This window comes from Alternaria arbusti (genome assembly GCF_024043155.1).
Source record: "Alternaria arbusti strain BMP 1465 chromosome Unknown scaffold_37, whole genome shotgun sequence".
In the NCBI taxonomy this organism is placed as follows: Eukaryota; Fungi; Ascomycota; class Dothideomycetes; order Pleosporales; family Pleosporaceae; genus Alternaria; species Alternaria arbusti.
In genome coordinates this window covers 103,955-121,417 of record NW_026249977.1, presented here as the reverse complement: position 1 = coordinate 121,417, position 17,463 = coordinate 103,955, and the positions used below count along the sequence as shown (strand labels likewise).

The following is a 17,463-nucleotide window of genomic DNA, read 5'->3' as shown; positions in this document are numbered from 1 at the left end:
GGGTAGGGGGGGGTATTGTAATTCTTCTTTTGTGTATTAGTGTACTTATCCACTGCCTGGTGCTGTGATTGTGAAGCGGGACTTGAGTCTTTCAAGTATGCTCCCATGACTTTTGGCAAGTTGTTTGATCTTTCCTTCTTGCACGAGCGGTGTTGCACTCGTGTCACAATAGCACGTACATGAGCAAAGCAAAGTACACCTAGGATTTCCACTTGTGCTATCACCTTGACTAATTATTGCACGTGCAAGATGAAGTAGTGCGAACACCAAACACAGCTTTCAGTGACTTCAAGCGGTCACGATCGCACTTGGTACATGTCCCCACTCACCCCACGTTTTGTTTTCCTGCACTCGAGCATCCACTCCCATCAAAAGTCTTCGTATGCAGACACAATGGGTTTCGCCCACCTCTTCAAGCCCGTGCTCCCCGCCTAGCATGATGCACATGGTCTGGTCGAGTATACCAATGCAGCTCTATTTCTCATCCGCATCCTTGTAGTGAACACCCTTGGCTTCACACGGGTCGGGTGCATAGCCAATGGTGCAATGTTCCCAGTCCTCACTATCCACGAGTTCGCGCTTGAAGTTGAGAGCGTTGTAGATGTTTGCAAAGCGGAACTCGACGTACGAATGCTAGAGTGACCGTGTCAGTGTTATACAGACATGGGTCCGCACATGTTACTTACACCACGGGCGGTCTTTCCGCTCTTGATACGATCAACGTCGCGCTTGCTAACGCTCTTGCCCCGAGCGAGCTTCATAAGAGCCGCTTCGTTGTGCTCGTTAGTGCCGATAGCTCGCACGCAGCGTGACGCTTCGCCATCGATGCAGTTGCGGATGACATCGTTGATAGAGTTTGGTCCCTCAGCCTTCTCCACGAAGACAACTGCTTTCTTCGTCTCGCCCACTATCTCGATTCCGTTTGCAGTGTCCTTGTGATACTTGTCGCATGCCTCGGGTGTAAGAAACTTGACAAGAGCGTTCGAGGAGCCCGGCTCTGGCATGGAAATGGACTCAAGCTTGCCACCCCATACAAGAGCCTGCAACTGGTTGATACTGGTAATCCCCCCAACACCCTTCAAGATGCACGTACGATGTGCAGCGGCTATGTCTTGTCAGTCTAAATTTCTGTCTGCACGGAAAAGGACTTACGATTCTCGCGCTTCTCCTGGGTCGGCCATCCCTTCATGCTATCAACTGGGTCCCTGGACATGGGCTTGCTGTTCTCAGAGCCCATCGCAACAGAAGGTGCTGGCGTCAAAGGCGCTTCCACCGACGTGGTGGTAGGTTGCTCTGGCTTGGGCAGAACATCACGCATGGCGGCGACGATACCAGATACTTCAGTCAGTGTCTCCAAGGAGACGTACCCCTCGTCCACGAGCTTGGCACACAGCCGGAGAAAATCTCCATCCATATCCCCAAGCGTTTGTTTGATTGAGTCGGCTGTACGTGACTCCGGGCGCTTCTTCAATATCTTATTGAGATAGTTGGCGACTGCGAATGCTAGACGTGCCTTGAGAGCTTCGTTGCTTCCAGCATCTACCTTGGTGGTTGACGTGTATGAGTCGTGGAGCTTCCTTGACATGGCCTTGACGAGATATGCCGTGTTTCCCGTGCTGTTCGGAAGCGCCTGGATGTACTCAGTCGCCTTACGCATGTACTCACTCTCTAGCTTGTCTTGTCTCGGTTCCGCGGTCTTGCTACCGGGAGACTTCTGGATGCCTCCCTTCTCAGCCTCTGAATTATCCGTCTTGATCTTATCTGCCTTGGCCTCAGCAAGACGTGCACCAAACGAGAATGCAGTTTGGCTAGGTCTTGCTACCGTGGGACCTACGGGTGTGCGAGGCCCTAGGATGGTTTTGCTGTTAAGGCGAGCGTAAAGTGCATCCATTGCGGATTCTTCGTCCATGGCATCAGTTGTAGCTCTCACGACCTCCTTGGTGGACGGAACCACTTTCGATGTAGGAGCAGTCAAAGCAAGTGCTGCGCCCTCTTTGTGAAGGGGACCGGGCTTGGACGCTCTAGAGGTACTGGCGTTCGCTGGTCTGTACGCACATTAGTGGAGTCCAAGGATTAAGTAGTAATGCGTACCCTTCAACAGCCTGGAGCATGGTCTTGACTGAGCCTGGAGCTGGCGATGATGTCACTGACGGAGCGGGCGGTGCGAATCGCGACGGGGTCGTAGGAATTGGTCCCGCAGCCCCGACGATCTTGACGGCGTTCTTCTTGAGCTTCAACTTGCCAGCATAAGCTGCAGGTTGAACAGCGAGATTGCTGCGTGCATCACCAGATTCCCAACCGGACGAGGCAGCCGGCGGTGCGCTCATGTATCTCGAGCGATCCATGGTTATGGCTGAAGACGACAGTGGAGGTGGACTGGTGTGTCGTACGACTTCCTCTCGCGCGGGCGATACAGGTGGCGATATAAGGGAGAGCGCAGCCGGAGCAGACTTTCTTACAAGATCACTGCCCTCGTGCGCAGTGATTTTGATGTTGACGGTGTTGCTCGGAGTGGATGTCGCTGGGGAAAGGTTAGTGGAGCAGGGCGCGTGAGCAGGTGAGAGAGTCTGCACGTACCACCAATCCGCTTGTTCACCGTTATATTCGCGATACCCTCGATGCAGGCGTCGAGGCAGGATTGGTAGAGTTTGTCCTCGCTGTTACGTATACGAGGACGTGGATGGGGCTCGCCAGGCATGAGACAAGACGTGCTGCGTTGGCGTGGGCAACCGTTGGGGGGACGTCGGGTTACAGAGCAAGAGACAAAAACAGTCTGAGCGCCCACACGCGGTTGCCGTTCCTGGCGGTAGCCTACAGCCAATGAGACGGCAGTGATGAAGACGAAGCTGAATGCTGTGCAAGTGAGAATACTTGCACTCCACCTCGATACATTGCCAATATAGCGACGCAAGCTGGCCATACGGCTATTACTGTCGAGCAGGAAGCTCCTACCAGCAGTGCGGCATTAAGGCATGATTGTGTAGTCGCTTTGAGCCGAGGAGACAAGCGGCAGATGGTGAAGAAAATGCAGATAGTCCGTCAATATGACACAAGCTCATTTGCGTATGCTCAGACACGTCTCTTGGCTTGCAAATGAACACGAAAGAGCTTCACAGGTTGCATATATCCAGACGGAAAGTGACTCGGTTGTGAAGTGAAGCGTAGCATTATGAGATTCATTTTACTTAGCTGGCACGACCAAACTGTCCGGAAGCTGCACAGTTGACGCTTACATGAAGGGTATCCAGACACGAGTTCTTGCCCTGTACACCTTGTACTCTTCGCCGAAGAACTCGATTAGATGTTTTTCTTCGTCTAGGATGGGTGAGCAGCTTGACTGGGGCCATGGGTGTGTAAGGCTTACGTGAAATGCGTGTCATGAAAAAATACCACAGCACGCCTGTGTATCCCAAGAAGCAGACAGCGTTACCCAGCATGACCTGTGTGCCGATGCCCCACCAGAAGAAACCGAAGTACGAGGGGTGACGGAAGTAGCGGTACAGTCCATGGGTCACCAATTCGTGCCCATCACTCTTACGCGACTGCACTTGGTGGTTGAAGTTGGTACCCGCCTGCATCATCGCTGTGCTGCGCACAGCTTGTCCCACCACGACCATGCTTATGCCCAGCGCGATGACCCACGGCGGGTGGATTGTCGATTGGTAATCGGGAAAGAAAGACGAAGTCACCAGAGTCTCGATGAAGGCCATGGTATGGGCTTGTCGGTATTGGTCGCCGTTGGTGAGGAGGAACGAGGAGATGTACGCGACCGGGGTGTTGTACGCGGCCGTCGTGTAAAACTCGAGGAAGTGGAACATGGACAGCGCGCTGAGAAACATGAAAGGCCGCCATAGATGATTGCCGTTGTATGCTAGCAGAGCCGTACCGACGACGCCGAGAGCCATGGCGCATCCCAAGCAGAAAGCACGCACGGCGATGCCACAAAGCGAGCGCTTGCCGTGGGGAAAGAACTCGGGCGCGATGGCATGCTGGCTCCTAGCCGCCACAGTTGAGGCCTCAAGCTCGCGTGATGCATTTCCGTTGGGCGGGAGAATATCGACACCGGGGGATAGCGAGCCGTTCGGAGCCATGATGATGGCAGGCAGGTAGAGGTCAAGTACGGGGAGCTCGGGGGGCGAGGACGGGATGGACGATGGCGTTCAAGACATGGTTCTACCAAGGCGCAGAAGAAGGGGCCCTGCTGCACAACCCCGATCGCATGGCTTGCGGAGGCCGAACAATAGCAAGGCGTGAGCGACTATCCAGGACCGGCTGGCCTCGGGAACAGCCGAGGGCCTTGGCGCCCCGCGCATAGCTCCCGCGACCTGTACTCCTTCACAACCGGCACACCGGCCTCGGTAGCATGCGCCGGGCAGCCAGCTTCCTGCATGCCAGCCATGGACATCTCGCAGAACAAGCAGCGTATGCTCTGCGGCGAGCTCTACCATGCCATGACGCCTGAGCTGACAGCAGAGCGCGCACGATGCAGGCAAGCTTGCAGACGCTTCAACGATGCCGGTGATGTACCGCGTCGCAGGCTAGTCCAACTGTTTCGAGAGTATGTGTGGCTGCTCGATTGCTTGTCGAGAGACGTCCTTATACTTTGCCTAGCATCATCCAAGACGAAACCCCTCTTCCACCACCAGCACCTACAACAGAAGAAGACGCCAAGCTGTTCGAGGCTGAACCATGGATTAACCCACCGGTTACTATGGACTATGGATATAATGTGCGTTTGGGCAAACATGTCTTTGTCAACTTCCACGCCGTCTTCCTCGACACCTGTCTTACTACTATTGGCGCACGCACACTCGTCGGTCCGAACGTCAACTTCTACTCAGCTACTCATCCTCTCGACCCAGCCATCCGGAACGGCCTCAGCGGGCCTGAGTTGGGCAAGGAGATCCATGTTGGCGAAGACTGCTGGATCGGTGGCAATGTTTGCATACTGCCTGGTGTTGTGATTGGTAGAGGCAGCGTCGTAGGCGCAGGAAGCGTCGTTACGAAGAGCGTCCCAGAGTTTACAGTCGTCGCTGGCAATCCCGCTCGCATTATCCGCAAGATCGAGACCGAAATGGACTCTGAAAGCAATAGTCGCTATGCTGGCAGGCAGAACGACCTGCAGCACTGACTTGTATATCAGTCACCCTCGCAATGGGCTTCCCCTCGTTACGAGCGGCAGTTTCACAACTCTCAAATCGAGCATCACGAGTTCTCTCGGACTCCGAACTGCATTTGGAATGGCAATGTAAGAAGAGAAGGCTACAGTCGCATAAACCTCCCTACAAATCTCTGCTGCTCCTGCAACTGATACACCAGACCTTGTTACGCCGTGCTTTAGTGTACTCTAGCGCTTCTTGCCGCTTCCAGCTTCCCTCAGCATTTTCCAAACGGGGCGTTGAATGATTGCACGCCTCTGAAGATCCTCTAAGATCTTAGATATTTGCAATACGGATACGATTATGAACAGATTCGACGCGAAACTTGTTTATCTTGACAAATTGTTTGCAACAAACAATATCGTAAATCTTTTTGCTTACACATCTCTATAGTCTAATGAAGCATCATTGTGCGTACTCAAGGATCTAATCCACAGATACACAGCGCGATCAAGTCGTATGAGCACGCAACAGGAATTGGGCGACCTGAAGCCTGCCTGTGTCGATCTGGAACAATTGTGGGGCGTTTGGACTAAGGTTCAACACAAGATCTGATGATCGCCTGCAAGCTTCGGGCGCCAAGACCGACGAAACCTGTTCCCAGACGCTGTCAAAACAATGACATCGGCTTGCAAAACATCATTAACTAATCCAACTTACATGCACGACATGGCGTACCTTGCGAAACGTCCTGTTTGAGTTTAGGGCTGAACTTCGGCATCGCTCGCTTTGAGGGTCTCGGCAATTTGGAAGGCCATTTGGAAGCGCCTGATTCAAAATATGGCATACTTCGAAACTACGCCATTGAGCTAAGCGTGTGCTACCTGACTTGACGCCAAGGGCTGCGAGCCCTAGGGCTTGATCCCCAGACTGTTACGATGCATAGGCCTGCCCACCATCATGCCTTGACGGCAAGGCTTTCCGAAGTTGTAACAGAGGCGATACAAATACCACAGCTCCCATCATCCTGATAGTCTTCATCGGACTGGTTCCTCACTCACTACAGACTAATATTTTCCACTCTACAACCTCAGCATTCCATTCACTCTTTGATATCTCTACTCATAATCTTAGTCCACTCGACAGATCCGTTCTCACAGACAAAATGAAGTACATTTTCATTGCCTCGCTCCTTAGCTCTGCAGCTTACGCTGCCCCATTCGCCCAGGTGCAGGGCGGCAACGGTGGTAACGGCAATACTGCTGCCGCCACGACTGGTCAACAGACTACGAACCAGGGCGGCAATCAGCAACAACAGCAACAAGGAGCGCAGACCGGAAACCAGCAACAGCAAGGCACCACCAATGCCCCGACTGGACTTGGCGCTGGTATCCAAAATGGACAAACTCCCACTGCGAACGACCTCGCTACTGCGGTCTCCAATTGGATGGCCGATACCTCGATGGTTTCTAACTTCCTCAACACTGGAGCTAGCATCCAGAACAACGTTCAGTTCAAGCAGGCTGCCACCGTAGCCTTCAACGCCGAGGTCGATGAGCTCAACCACAAGGCCATCATTGACGCTGCTAACGGCGCGGACCCCAATGTCATTGCTGCCAACAGCACCCTCGCCACTGGCGGTTCTTTCCAGGATGTCGTCGACAAGCTTCAGCAGATGTCTGTTCAGGGAATGGCTGCCGCTGGTAACATCGACTTGATCAACCAGAACCGCTGCGTTAACGTCCTCCCCAACATTGATGCCTACATGGCCTCTACTGGATCTACCTCCCAGGCAGTTCGTCCCACTGTCTGCGACCAGACTGGCGTTGCTGGTGGTGTCCAGGGCACTGGCCCCACTCAGCCTGGTGCGCCAGCAGGTAGCCCCGCCGCTGCATTTGCCGCTGGTCAGGCTCTTGCTCAAGGAACTGGCAATGGTCAAGTCCAGAATACCGGAACAGCTGGTGGTGCTGCCGCCGGCAATACTGGCACCGCTACGAACAACGGACAAGCGCCTCAGCAAGGCGCCGGCATCTCCCCTACCAACGGACAAGCACCCCAGGGAACTACAGGTGTTCAGGCTCCCCAGCAGGGGGCTCAAGGTGCCGCTGGACAGCAGGTTCCACAACAAGGTCAACAAGCCGGACAACAAACGGGACAGCAGCAGGGACAGCAGCAAGGACAGCAAAATGGACAACAGGCAAAACCAAATGGCGGTAACCAGAACAATGGCAACCAACAGCAGGGAACCAAGGGTGCGGCTGCAGGACAGCAGTCTCAAGGCCAGACGCAAAACGGCGGTTCCCAGCAACAGGCAGGCAACGGTGCGGCTGCAGGCCAAGCATCTCAGGGTCAGACCCAGGCCGGAGGTAACCAGCCCCAACAGGCAGGTAATGGTGCTGGACAACAGTCTCAGGGCGGCAACGGTGGCAAGAACAACAACAACAACTGAGCACTAGGCTTGATACTTGATTGAGAAGATGATGTGAAGGATTAGCAAGATGACGGCTATGTGCTGGCGACTAGCCAATCGGTCTTTTCTGTATATAAGAATAATGGTTGAAAGGGGGGATGACTGTGGGAGCCTGTATGTAAGAATGTATGAGGAAGGAAGGGATTATATGATATAGTTGTAGATATGCGATTTATGAGCCTGCCGCCCAGTCTTCCTGTTTTGGACTTGCATGCGATGGCACTGACTTGAAGATCAAGGTTTCGAAACCTCAGGCGTGAACGCGTGGATACCTGACGGTCGCGGAAAGAAGCCAGTGACGTGAACCGTGTCTTGGGTACGCCTGGGCCAGGGGCAAGTTGCGGTGGCTGCAGCACAGGTGAAACGATGTACCAAACATCAGGTGCTACAGGACCGGATAGCTTGATATATGCCAAAATGGGAGGGTGCGAGACGGACGAGGCGTCAAGCGCCTGTGCTGGTCACGACATGTCGGATGTTTGATGCCGTCTCTCACCGACTCCGGGGTTCTGAGGTGCTGACACGTGCGCAAGTCGCGTGACGTAGCGACATGAGAAGTGTGCGCTCGTTGCGGCAAGCAACATAGAGGCTGCAGCGGGCCGATGAAAGCGTGTGCTGGCATGCATATGCTACGGCGCCTTGTACCGTCGAGGCTCGCCAAGTGTGCAGTCTAGCTGAGAGTCAACCGCAGGCGCCTGACGAGCAGTTTGCGACGAACCATGGCCGAGGGCGAGGGCGCTGGCGGAGTCCAGGGCGACCTGGAAAAGGAACTGACGTGCTCGGTAAGTCGAGGAGCACGACGACGAGGCGGCTGCTAACTCGGCCATGGCCAGATCTGTACCGACGTGCTCTACCAGCCGCTCACACTGCTCGACTGCCTGCACACCTTCTGCGGCGCCTGTCTGAAGGAGTGGTTCGCCTTCCAAGCCTCGACCGCCACGTCGATACACCCGTACACCTGCCCCTCGTGCCGGGCCTCTGTGCGCACCACACAGCCCAATGCCACCGTCACCACGCTGCTCGACATCTTCCTCAAGGCGAACCCCCAGAGCGGCAAAAGCGCCCAAGAGAAGCAGGCGGACCGCGACAGATACCGGCCAGGCGACAATGTGCTACCCAAGCTCAGGCGCCGGGATGAGCGCGATGACACCCATCAGCGCATGCTCGAGGCAGCTCAGCAGCCGAGTCTGAGGGACGCGGGCATCGCAAGCAGCAGGAGGGCCAGCCGGGAGCCTCCGAGAGAGCGCACAACAAGGGAGCGAAGCCGCAACGGGAGCCGCGAATCCCGCAGGGCGCGCGATCAAAGGCGGTCTGCCAGCCAAAATCCGCCCGGCGCATCCCCGTCCAGGGCCGTCATACCGCCCCGCGCTATCGAGCACCAGTCCAGCCTGCGCTCTCTGCTGAGCGCCTCCGACCTCGACGCAGAAGACGTCGACGAAGACCTCGTGCGCCAGGTGCTGGAGGAGCTGGTGTCCGAGGGCGTCGACCTGAACCAGATTGGCACTGCGCAGGAAGAGGAGATCACCGAGAGGATAGCCGAGGCTGTGCGACGGCGGCAGGCAGAGCGACATGCTGAAAGACAGCGCGAGAGGAGGGAGAGAAGGGAGCGTCTGGCAAGAGAGGGCTTGACGAGCTCCTCGTCTGCGTCGCTGCTGCCACAAGCCATGCGCAGCCCGCTTACGCGCGACGAGGAAGCTGCGCGCAGGAGAAGGCATGGACGTTCCGAGAGTGGCGCATCGACGCCCCAGACGGCAGTAGGACCCCCCATATCCAGACCTGCTCTCATCGACGCCGCAAATCGAGGCGGGCGGGCACCGCGCCAGCGATCGTCAAGCCAGGGCAGCTCTCGATCCGCCACGAGGGTAGAGCGCCCTGCACCTGGCTCGGCTCCTGCAAATCCGGCGACCGGCGACCGTCATCCATCATCGGAACTCGCTCGTCCAAGGCCACGTCGACAGTCCGAAAATCAGCAGAGAAATAGGCTCGACGTTCGAGAGCAGTTCCGCATCAGTCTCCACGCCAGCAACAACAACAACAACAACAACAATGAGACAGTGTCAAGTCCTAGCTCGCCCCAGAGCCTCGGCTTCGATCTGCCCAACAGCGGCAGTCCAACGACTTCTCTAGCTACAGTTGGCACTCCAGCTGTGCCCTTGTCTTCCTCTACTCCTGCCGTCACGCCTTTCCAGCCTCCTTCGGCTCGCCGTACTACCGACCCTACCACAGCCGAACTGCCACGCTCTTCTCACAGTACTACTCCCCCCTCGCTATCGCCTCCTGCTTTCCCTCGCTCCACCCCCGATCCGACCGTGAGCGAGACTCGATCGAGACAAGCTTCAAGCTCATCACTAGGTACTCCTGCCCTATATACAGAGCCCCATGTGGCATGCCAACGCTGTGGTAAAAACGACATACAGTACGAGCTTCACTACAATTGTCGACGCTGCGATGGTGGCGAGTACAACGTGTGTCTTCGCTGCTATCGTCTTGGCAGAGGATGCAAGCATTGGTACGGCTTTGGTTGGACTGCTTGGCCCCGGTATGAGCGCGAAGCACCAGAGGGTGGTTATCCGCCCTATCACGAGCATCCCCATATCCTGGTCGGGCACCGATATCGCAGACCCATGACGCCCTTGACGGAATCCACGACACCACCACATGTGCTCATGAGCGAGGATGACCCCAAGCAGAGGGTAGAAATTGGCGTCTTCTGCGATATGTGCAAGGCATACGCCAACGCCTGCTACTGGAAATGTGACTATTGCAACGACGGCGACTGGGGCTATTGTAATGATTGCGTTAACCAGGGGCATCACTGTACGCATCCTCTTGTTCCCGTTGCCCGCAAGACAAGAGACTCGCAGTCTGTTACTGACACAGTTCCCTCCGCGCCCTCTACGCCACGTCAGGATGGACATCTTGCTCCCCCAGACCTCGACGCAACACCCACAACCCCTCCGTTGACACCGAAATCCGCGTCTCTTATGCGAGGGCCAGGGTACTTTACCATTGCGAATTTCATCTTCCGCCCTCTCACCTTTACAACCTTGTGTAACATATGCAGTTACCCTATCCCACCATCAAACACACGCTATCACTGCCTCAAGTGTAACACTGGCGACTACGACATTTGCATGAGCTGCTACCACAAACTCGTCATCAGCGGTCGCATCACCAAAGAAGACGGCGTAAACGGATGGCGCAAGTGCCTCCGCAGCCATCGCATGTACATTGTAGGATTCGAAGACCGTGACGGCGCACAACGGCGCATGGTTGTCCGCGATCTAGTAGGCGGCTACGCACTGAAAGAAGAAGACGAAATGGCCAGAGTACAGCGGTACCCACCAGATGGCGGTATAGGCTTGAGATTACTGGCTAGATGGGGCTATCTGCCGGATGAAGGAGTAGAAGATGAATTATCCTTTCCTAGAGGAGCAGAGATAAGGGAAGCAGCTGATATCAATGGAGACTGGTATTGGGGTGTTTACTGTGGTGTTGGAAAACTGTTTCCTGCAAACCATGTCACATCTGTCTAAGTTTTATGCATAGATAGTCAGCTGCCGATGCTACACAGACTCACTGCGCAAACTTCCTCTTCAGCCAATCCTCCAACCGCTTCACCACCTCGGCAGGCTTCTCATACGTTGCCCAATGCGCCGCATCAATCATATCCGCTTGTTCCAATTGCGGCAACAAGCCCTTTTTAATACTCTCATACATGGCTTCGGGTCTGCACACCACATCCTCTCTGCATCCGATGTACAGCGTGGGTACATTGACAATCTCTCTCCCTTCAGGCAACTTGACATCGACTTGATGCTGCAGATTGCCTGTCATGGCTTTGTACCAGCACACGGGCGCTTCGAACCCATCGCGCGCCATACGATCAAGGAACGCCTTCTTGAAAGCTGGGTCTTGCGCATAGGGTCGGAGAGAGAAGGTTGGTTCCTTTTGCCCGGAGAGTGTTTCACGCATGGTGTCGGGTGTGCAGAAGAACTCTTTCAATCCATCTTTGTCGTGCATCATGTTAAACATGGCCTCTATATCGCGGGATAGAAGTGCTGGTCCGTCAGGCGCGGTGAAGAGGTACCAGTACGATAGCGATGGGTAGCCAAAGATGTTGTTCATGAGGGCGTTTGCGGCGTCGAGATCGAAGGGTTTGCGACTTGGTGCCGTGTAGGCGACGTTCAGGTTGACCAAGCCGACAACGCGTTCGGGGTGGTAGTTGTACAGGCGGCTTGCGGCTGCGGAGCCCCAGTCGTGGCCGATGGAGATGCATCTTGGCACTTGTTCAGCATTGAGGATTTCCACCATGTCGTTGGTCATATGGTCCCAGGTGTAGGCGGATGGGTTTGTGGGCTTGTCCGTTCCGTCGTAGCCCAGCATGTCAGGAATGATAATAGGGTGGTTTAGTGGGCGGAGAGAGCTAGCCACGTCTGCCCACATGGCGGCATGGTCGGGAAAGCCGTGTTGGAAGAGGAGGGTTGGGAGAGACGTGTTGCCAGAGCACGTGTAGTAGGTGTATGTGATGCCTCGGGAGGTTCTCAGGGTCTTCTTGGTGAAAGCGTCCATGGTTGATCTCAATGCAACGTACTTGAAATGGCTTGTTGTAATTGGTAAAGAAAGGGCAAGAGTCTTCTATGTATACCAGTGCCAAGTCTCGTTACATCTTGTCCCTCACAAATGGAGTCCATGTCGGCCGAATGTTGGTCTTTGCTAGGTAGGTACTACTACCCAAGCGGAGTTTCCGTCGTAGCTACGTCCGTAGCGGCGTTGTCGGGTCTATAAATTTAGTGGGGTGCTCCGTAGAGTTGCATGAACTTGTCTAGGTTGAGGCAGTTGGCCGGACCGTGATGTGCAAGGACACGACCGCTAGGGAGGAAAGCGGCGGTCCCGGATCGTGCATGCAACGGCCGGGCCTAAGATAGGGCTTGGATGATCGTTGTTTGCGCCTCTCATTGCCGCGCCGTGGTTTGGGTGATTGCTGCTTGTGGCGGCTCTCCGATGCGCTCGGTATGGGTCGAAATTGAACGTGGAGGAAACCGCTGGGTTATGGCAAGGGCTGCGCGAGTACTGCCGCTTGAGCATTGCGACACGGCAAGGCCGAGGGTTCTGGTTTGAATATTTGACTTTGCGTCGCGGTGCGCGTGATCGCGCGCATGGCCTCCGACCGAGGAGGCGCCTACACAGTATTATAGCGGAGCACGGCTAGTTGGGTCGTCGAGGGACATTTTGACGGGGTTCTGCCCATACAATGTCCTTCCAATGTCCTTCCAACGTCCTTTGGGTGGCAAGTACTGAGTCGAGGTGCGGAGCGAAGTACAAGCGGCAAACACGAGAGACGTCAGCCAATAGCGTCAGAGCGCTGCACGCTCGCGGCGTACAGCACCTCCACGTCGACGAGCATTGCAACGCTACCACAACCTCGTCATGGCCGGCACACGAAGATCTACGCGTCAAACGGCAGCGGCAGCACCGGACTACAACCAAGACGACACTTCGTCCGCCGAAGAGACACAGCCCAAGCGCGATGCCCGGCAGGCGACGCGTCGCAAGCGTGACCGCGAAGACGGCGCCGACCAAGACAAAACAGACAGCAGCGCTCCTCCGCCCAAAAAAGCTGCTACAGCCAAGCCTAAACCCCCTAAGACGAACTCTCTACCCGCGCCTGTTTCATCCACCAACCGCGACGCAACCGGCGCCCAAGAAGTCTACTGGCTGCTCAAAGCCGAGCCCCTCGCGCGCTACGAGAACGGCGTAAACGTTGCCTTCTCTATCAGCGACCTGCGCGCCTGCATGCAACCCGAGCCCTGGAGCGGCGTCCGCAATCCCCAGGCACGCAACAATATGCAGGCCATGCGCAAAGGCGACCTGGGCTTCTTCTACCACTCCAACGCCAAGCCTTCGGGTATCGTAGGTATACTACGTGTTGTTGAGGAAGCAAAGGTCGATGAGACGGCCTTTGACCCCAAGGATCCCTACTATGACAAGAAGAGCGAGAGGGAGAAGCCCAAATGGTTTTGTGTAGACGTCGAGTTTGTGAGCGAGTTTGAGCATGTGATAGATTTAGCGAAGATTAAAGAGTTTGCTAAAGAGGGGCCGTTGAAGGATATGCAGCTTGTCACAAATTCGAGACTGAGTGTGAGTAGGGTAAGGAAGGAGGAGTGGGAGTTTATTTTAGGGTTGGCCACGGACAGCAAGGAAGTTTAGGCAGAGAAGAGAGATGCGCCACATGCAGTCGTAGAAGTTTGATTACGTCGTGAATCGACCTGAGATACCCCTTGTAAGATTCCCGTTTCATATTATATCGTCTTCGACGTCTTGATGGATTTCACACCCTGTACTGCTCATATTGAGACCTTGCGTCAGACTGAGCTACTCCTCAATACTGAAGCGCTTGGATAATCTTCGGACTGTTAAAGAAAGCGCATCGCTCCTGTAATCTCTGTTTTGCCATCTCTCTTGTCGCGTTTGCCATGCCCAGCGCGCTGTTGCTCGGATGCGCGCCACCAATCGTCCTGACATACGGACCGCCTAAAATGTCAATGTACGGAGTCAGTGCATGCCTCACACGCAGTTCGCAAATGGGAGATTTTACCTGGCCGGCTAAATGCCTCGTCCCAATTCAACAATGTGGTGGATTGTGATCCGCTCTCTGCCGGGGCTCCTTGGCTCACAAAGGTGCTCCACGACCGGCTTGCTCGCATAGCAATTTCGTAGTCATACTCGGTCGGATCAAACGGGTAGTCCGTCTTGTTGTACACTTGCATGCTGTCGAAGATGTACGCAAACTCAGACGTGTGTACTACGCCAAAGCCAAAAACATCTTCGGTGTACTCGAGGATGGGATCAAGTATTGTCTGGTTGAAGTTGTAGAAGTAGACTGGCGCTTTGTACACTTCGTCAATTGCAGCACCCAGATGTAGCGATGGGCATACCATGAGGATATCGCGGAAGATGCGTGCAGAGCGATAGAACTCTGCTGTTAGGTTCACACTGGTTCCGAATTCTTCTACCGGGTACAAGTCCAGTAACTGAGTGAGAGAGTCCTCCGACATAGCCGGTAGGTAGTCGCGAACAAAGTCGTACGTATCTTGTGCGGTTGCGATCGAGGTGTTGGTGTACACATTCAGGTCGCCTTCCATCCAGCCGGACATGAAGGTAGCGTTACCAAAGCGTCCTTCTGCGATGAGCTGACTTGGTGCCGCAGGAAGGAAATCACCGTCCACCTGTGGCAACCAGATGTCCCCAATATTATGCGCGATATCGCTGAGATACGTCGCATTCGAGGCTTCAAAGAGGGTTTCAGTATCTAATCCCCGTAGACACTCAATCGTCCCTGGAGTGTCCACGTCAGTAGTGTTGCACCCTACGTAATTGACCAGCGCGATCATCGCATCCTTGGCGAAAGTCCCTGTGATACCAGGCTCAAGGGACTGGGACTGGGCGATACCTCGCTCGAAAGGAAGTGGCTTCTCTCCGCCGTAAGCCATAATCTGCATTCCGATTGCGAGGCCGCCGGAAGACTGGCCGGCAATCGTAATCCTCTCCGGATCCCCGCCAAAAGCAGCAATGTTGGTGCGGACCCACTCGATAGCAGCGCGCTGATCACGTAGACCAGCGTTCATGCTTCCTTCTTCTTTCAACCAGTCTGAACTGGCAAACCCAAAGAACCCGAGACGGTAATTCATGGCCACATGGATGATTGGGTCCCCATTTTCTACCGACTGCTTGATCATTCCGTCAGGGGCAGTCGTCGGCTCCGTGTTGCTTGCCCACCAGAAAGATCCTCCATGTATCCATACCAGAACTGGCAGTGGTCCCTTTCCTTCTCTGTCAGTCGCTTTTGGCCGCGCTACGTTCAAGTTCAGGCAGTCCTCGGATGTTTCAGTTATATTGCCCAGTCCAAGAGGTGGATAGAGCACACCCAATGGTTGTGGACATGCGGGACCAGGCTTGGTAGCATCGATGGTAGTACCTGGAGAGTATTCGTAGGGAATCGGTGGTTTGAATCTGTTTTCGCCGCTGGTATCATGAGCATAGGGAATGCCCAAGAAGATTTCGATGTCGTTGCGTCCGATGCCTAGGATGTTGATAGGATCTTTTAAGTCGCCGAACTGGACACCTGCCGTCATGGTGACAGCGGCGACGAAGCAGGACAGCGTAGGAAGGTGCATCTTGATCACCAACCACTGTAAATCCCGTGTTGGCTTATACGATGCGGCGAATGTGAGTCGGAAAGCTCCCGTAATAGGTAGTTGGCAAAGTTGTTGTGTTGCACAGAAACACTGCAGTAGCTGTAAGCACATAGATAACATCCTCCATGCTAGCCCCATGTGGCAGGTGCACGGTTGTGACGTGATAGACGGGAGCAGGTGCTAGCGCGACATTAGACGGCAGTAGCGTAGAGCTCATCTACATCATTGATGCGAATCATCATTGTCCAATATCCAGGTTGTTCAAATACTACTTCAAATAAGAAAGGTAGCGTGAGGCCGGCACAAGCTATCCTGCGCCGATGCACGCCACGTGCAGATACCGTGCGCTCAAGGTGAGTTGCTCGGCCCGTCAAGCACCAACAATATACCGACGTTGCTGCCCGAGCAAAGCTCCCTACAGTCGCGCTTGTGCACCCCGCAAGTTCCCAGCAACCTCATCAAACCTCTCATAGCAGTCGTTCTCTGCATCAAAATTTAGCAGCCATGCCTCGCGTGCTAGGTGAATGGATTCCGGCGTCTTCGCTATCTCATCCCAGTTGGCTTTATGCCATCGTTCGCGCGTCTTAACCCCCATCGCCTGTGCTTTGTGCACCCTTTCATAGCGGATCTTCTCGAATGCTCGTACGGCTAGAGGAATGCTTTCTTTGCCAGCCAGTTCTAGACACGCCGCCATCACAACACCGTCTTCGATGGATTGACTGGCACCCTGGATGGATGTTGGAAGAAAGGGATGCGCTGCGTCTCCAATCAAAGCGATACGGTGCTTTGGCGAGACGAAGGTCGGCAACGGATCGCGGAAGACGAGCTTATGATCGATGAGACGCGCGTCTTTTGGCGTCGACCTTACAATCTCTTGCACGATGGGTGCCCATCCTTCTACATACCTCAGGCAGTCTTCCACTCTGCCTGGGAATTGCCAGTCCTCCTCGATATTCCCGTCGTCTACGTGAGTAAACACCCAGTTAAACTCCTTGCCGTCTTTGAGCGACGATACCAGAAAGTGAAGATCTGGACCTATGAACCCAGAGTGACTGTCTCCATCTACGAGATGTTTCAGGATTGGGTTGTCTTTGATGGCATCTCCAGAGAACCATGAGCGATATACAGCGTATCCCGAACTCTTCGGTTTGTCGTCAAAACCGAGCACAATTTTACGGCCGCGGGAACGAACTCCCTCTGCTGCAATGACTGCATCGGCAACCATCTCTTCTCCATTGACTACCACGCCAGCCTTTTCATCGTCCTCGAAGTAATCAGTTACACGTTTGCCCCACTGAATATTCACTCCCCGATCGACAGCATGCTGATGAATAATACTGTACAGTTCTCCTCTGTGTCCATTGATTCTCGGCCCCCATTCCTGCTCGGCCACAAAACTCTGCCTGGTGACAAACTGCCCTTTCCAGTGGTACAGATCCAGCCATGTTGTTTTCCGTGCGACTTCCTTCATCGCTTCGATGACGCCAGGCCAGCGTTCGAAGTTGCGCGCACCGTTGGGATCGAACGAGATGATATCGCCAAACCGGATTATGTTTTCCACATTTTCCGCTTTCTCAAGAAGAACGACTGAGTGGCCTTTGCGATCGCATTCTATTGCTGCTGCGATGCCCGCGAAACCTGCGCCTACTATGATGACATTGACACCGGACGGAGGGCGGCGAGGAAAGTGCGCCAT

General features: G+C 54.7%; 9 protein-coding genes across 9 annotated transcripts; 4 read left to right on the top strand and 5 right to left on the bottom strand.

Moving 5' to 3' along the window:
* Positions 1 to 474: 474 nt before the first annotated feature.
* J4E86_011606 (uncharacterized protein) lies at positions 475 to 2,345 on the bottom strand (the record flags this gene model as incomplete). The annotated part of the gene is made up of 4 exons (XM_051452097.1): positions 475 to 633; positions 687 to 1,105; positions 1,153 to 2,045; positions 2,092 to 2,345. 4 exons carry the CDS (start codon positions 2,343 to 2,345, stop codon positions 475 to 477), a joined length of 1,725 nt encoding a protein of 574 aa, XP_051296791.1.
* An 884-nt stretch (positions 2,346 to 3,229) lies between these two features.
* J4E86_011605 (uncharacterized protein) lies at positions 3,230 to 4,091 on the bottom strand (the record flags this gene model as incomplete). Its single annotated transcript, XM_051452096.1, has 2 exons — positions 3,230 to 3,315; positions 3,365 to 4,091. The coding sequence occupies 2 exons, from the start codon at positions 4,089 to 4,091 to the stop codon at positions 3,230 to 3,232; spliced, it is 813 nt and encodes a 270-aa protein (XP_051296790.1).
* Positions 4,092 to 4,397: 306 nt separating this feature from the next.
* J4E86_011604 (uncharacterized protein) lies at positions 4,398 to 5,131 on the top strand (the record flags this gene model as incomplete). The annotated part of the gene is made up of 2 exons (XM_051452095.1): positions 4,398 to 4,558; positions 4,612 to 5,131. The coding sequence occupies 2 exons, from the start codon at positions 4,398 to 4,400 to the stop codon at positions 5,129 to 5,131; spliced, it is 681 nt and encodes a 226-aa protein (XP_051296789.1).
* Positions 5,132 to 6,264: 1,133 nt separating this feature from the next.
* On the top strand, positions 6,265 to 7,548 carry J4E86_011603 (uncharacterized protein; the record flags this gene model as incomplete). The annotated part of the gene is made up of 1 exon (XM_051452094.1): positions 6,265 to 7,548. The coding sequence occupies one exon, from the start codon at positions 6,265 to 6,267 to the stop codon at positions 7,546 to 7,548; it is 1,284 nt and encodes a 427-aa protein (XP_051296788.1).
* A 740-nt stretch (positions 7,549 to 8,288) lies between these two features.
* Positions 8,289 to 11,105, top strand: J4E86_011602 (uncharacterized protein; the record flags this gene model as incomplete). The annotated part of the gene is made up of 2 exons (XM_051452093.1): positions 8,289 to 8,351; positions 8,403 to 11,105. 2 exons carry the CDS (start codon positions 8,289 to 8,291, stop codon positions 11,103 to 11,105), a joined length of 2,766 nt encoding a protein of 921 aa, XP_051296787.1.
* Positions 11,106 to 11,145: 40 nt separating this feature from the next.
* Positions 11,146 to 12,141, bottom strand: J4E86_011601 (uncharacterized protein; the record flags this gene model as incomplete). The annotated part of the gene is made up of 1 exon (XM_051452092.1): positions 11,146 to 12,141. The coding sequence occupies one exon, from the start codon at positions 12,139 to 12,141 to the stop codon at positions 11,146 to 11,148; it is 996 nt and encodes a 331-aa protein (XP_051296786.1).
* Positions 12,142 to 12,999: 858 nt separating this feature from the next.
* Positions 13,000 to 13,779, top strand: J4E86_011600 (uncharacterized protein; the record flags this gene model as incomplete). The annotated part of the gene is made up of 1 exon (XM_051452091.1): positions 13,000 to 13,779. One exon carries the CDS (start codon positions 13,000 to 13,002, stop codon positions 13,777 to 13,779), a length of 780 nt encoding a protein of 259 aa, XP_051296785.1.
* A 172-nt stretch (positions 13,780 to 13,951) lies between these two features.
* J4E86_011599 (uncharacterized protein) lies at positions 13,952 to 15,704 on the bottom strand (the record flags this gene model as incomplete). The annotated part of the gene is made up of 2 exons (XM_051452090.1): positions 13,952 to 14,103; positions 14,168 to 15,704. 2 exons carry the CDS (start codon positions 15,702 to 15,704, stop codon positions 13,952 to 13,954), a joined length of 1,689 nt encoding a protein of 562 aa, XP_051296784.1.
* A 478-nt stretch (positions 15,705 to 16,182) lies between these two features.
* On the bottom strand, positions 16,183 to 17,463 carry J4E86_011598 (uncharacterized protein; the record flags this gene model as incomplete). The annotated part of the gene is made up of 1 exon (XM_051452089.1): positions 16,183 to 17,463. The coding sequence occupies one exon, from the start codon at positions 17,461 to 17,463 to the stop codon at positions 16,183 to 16,185; it is 1,281 nt and encodes a 426-aa protein (XP_051296783.1).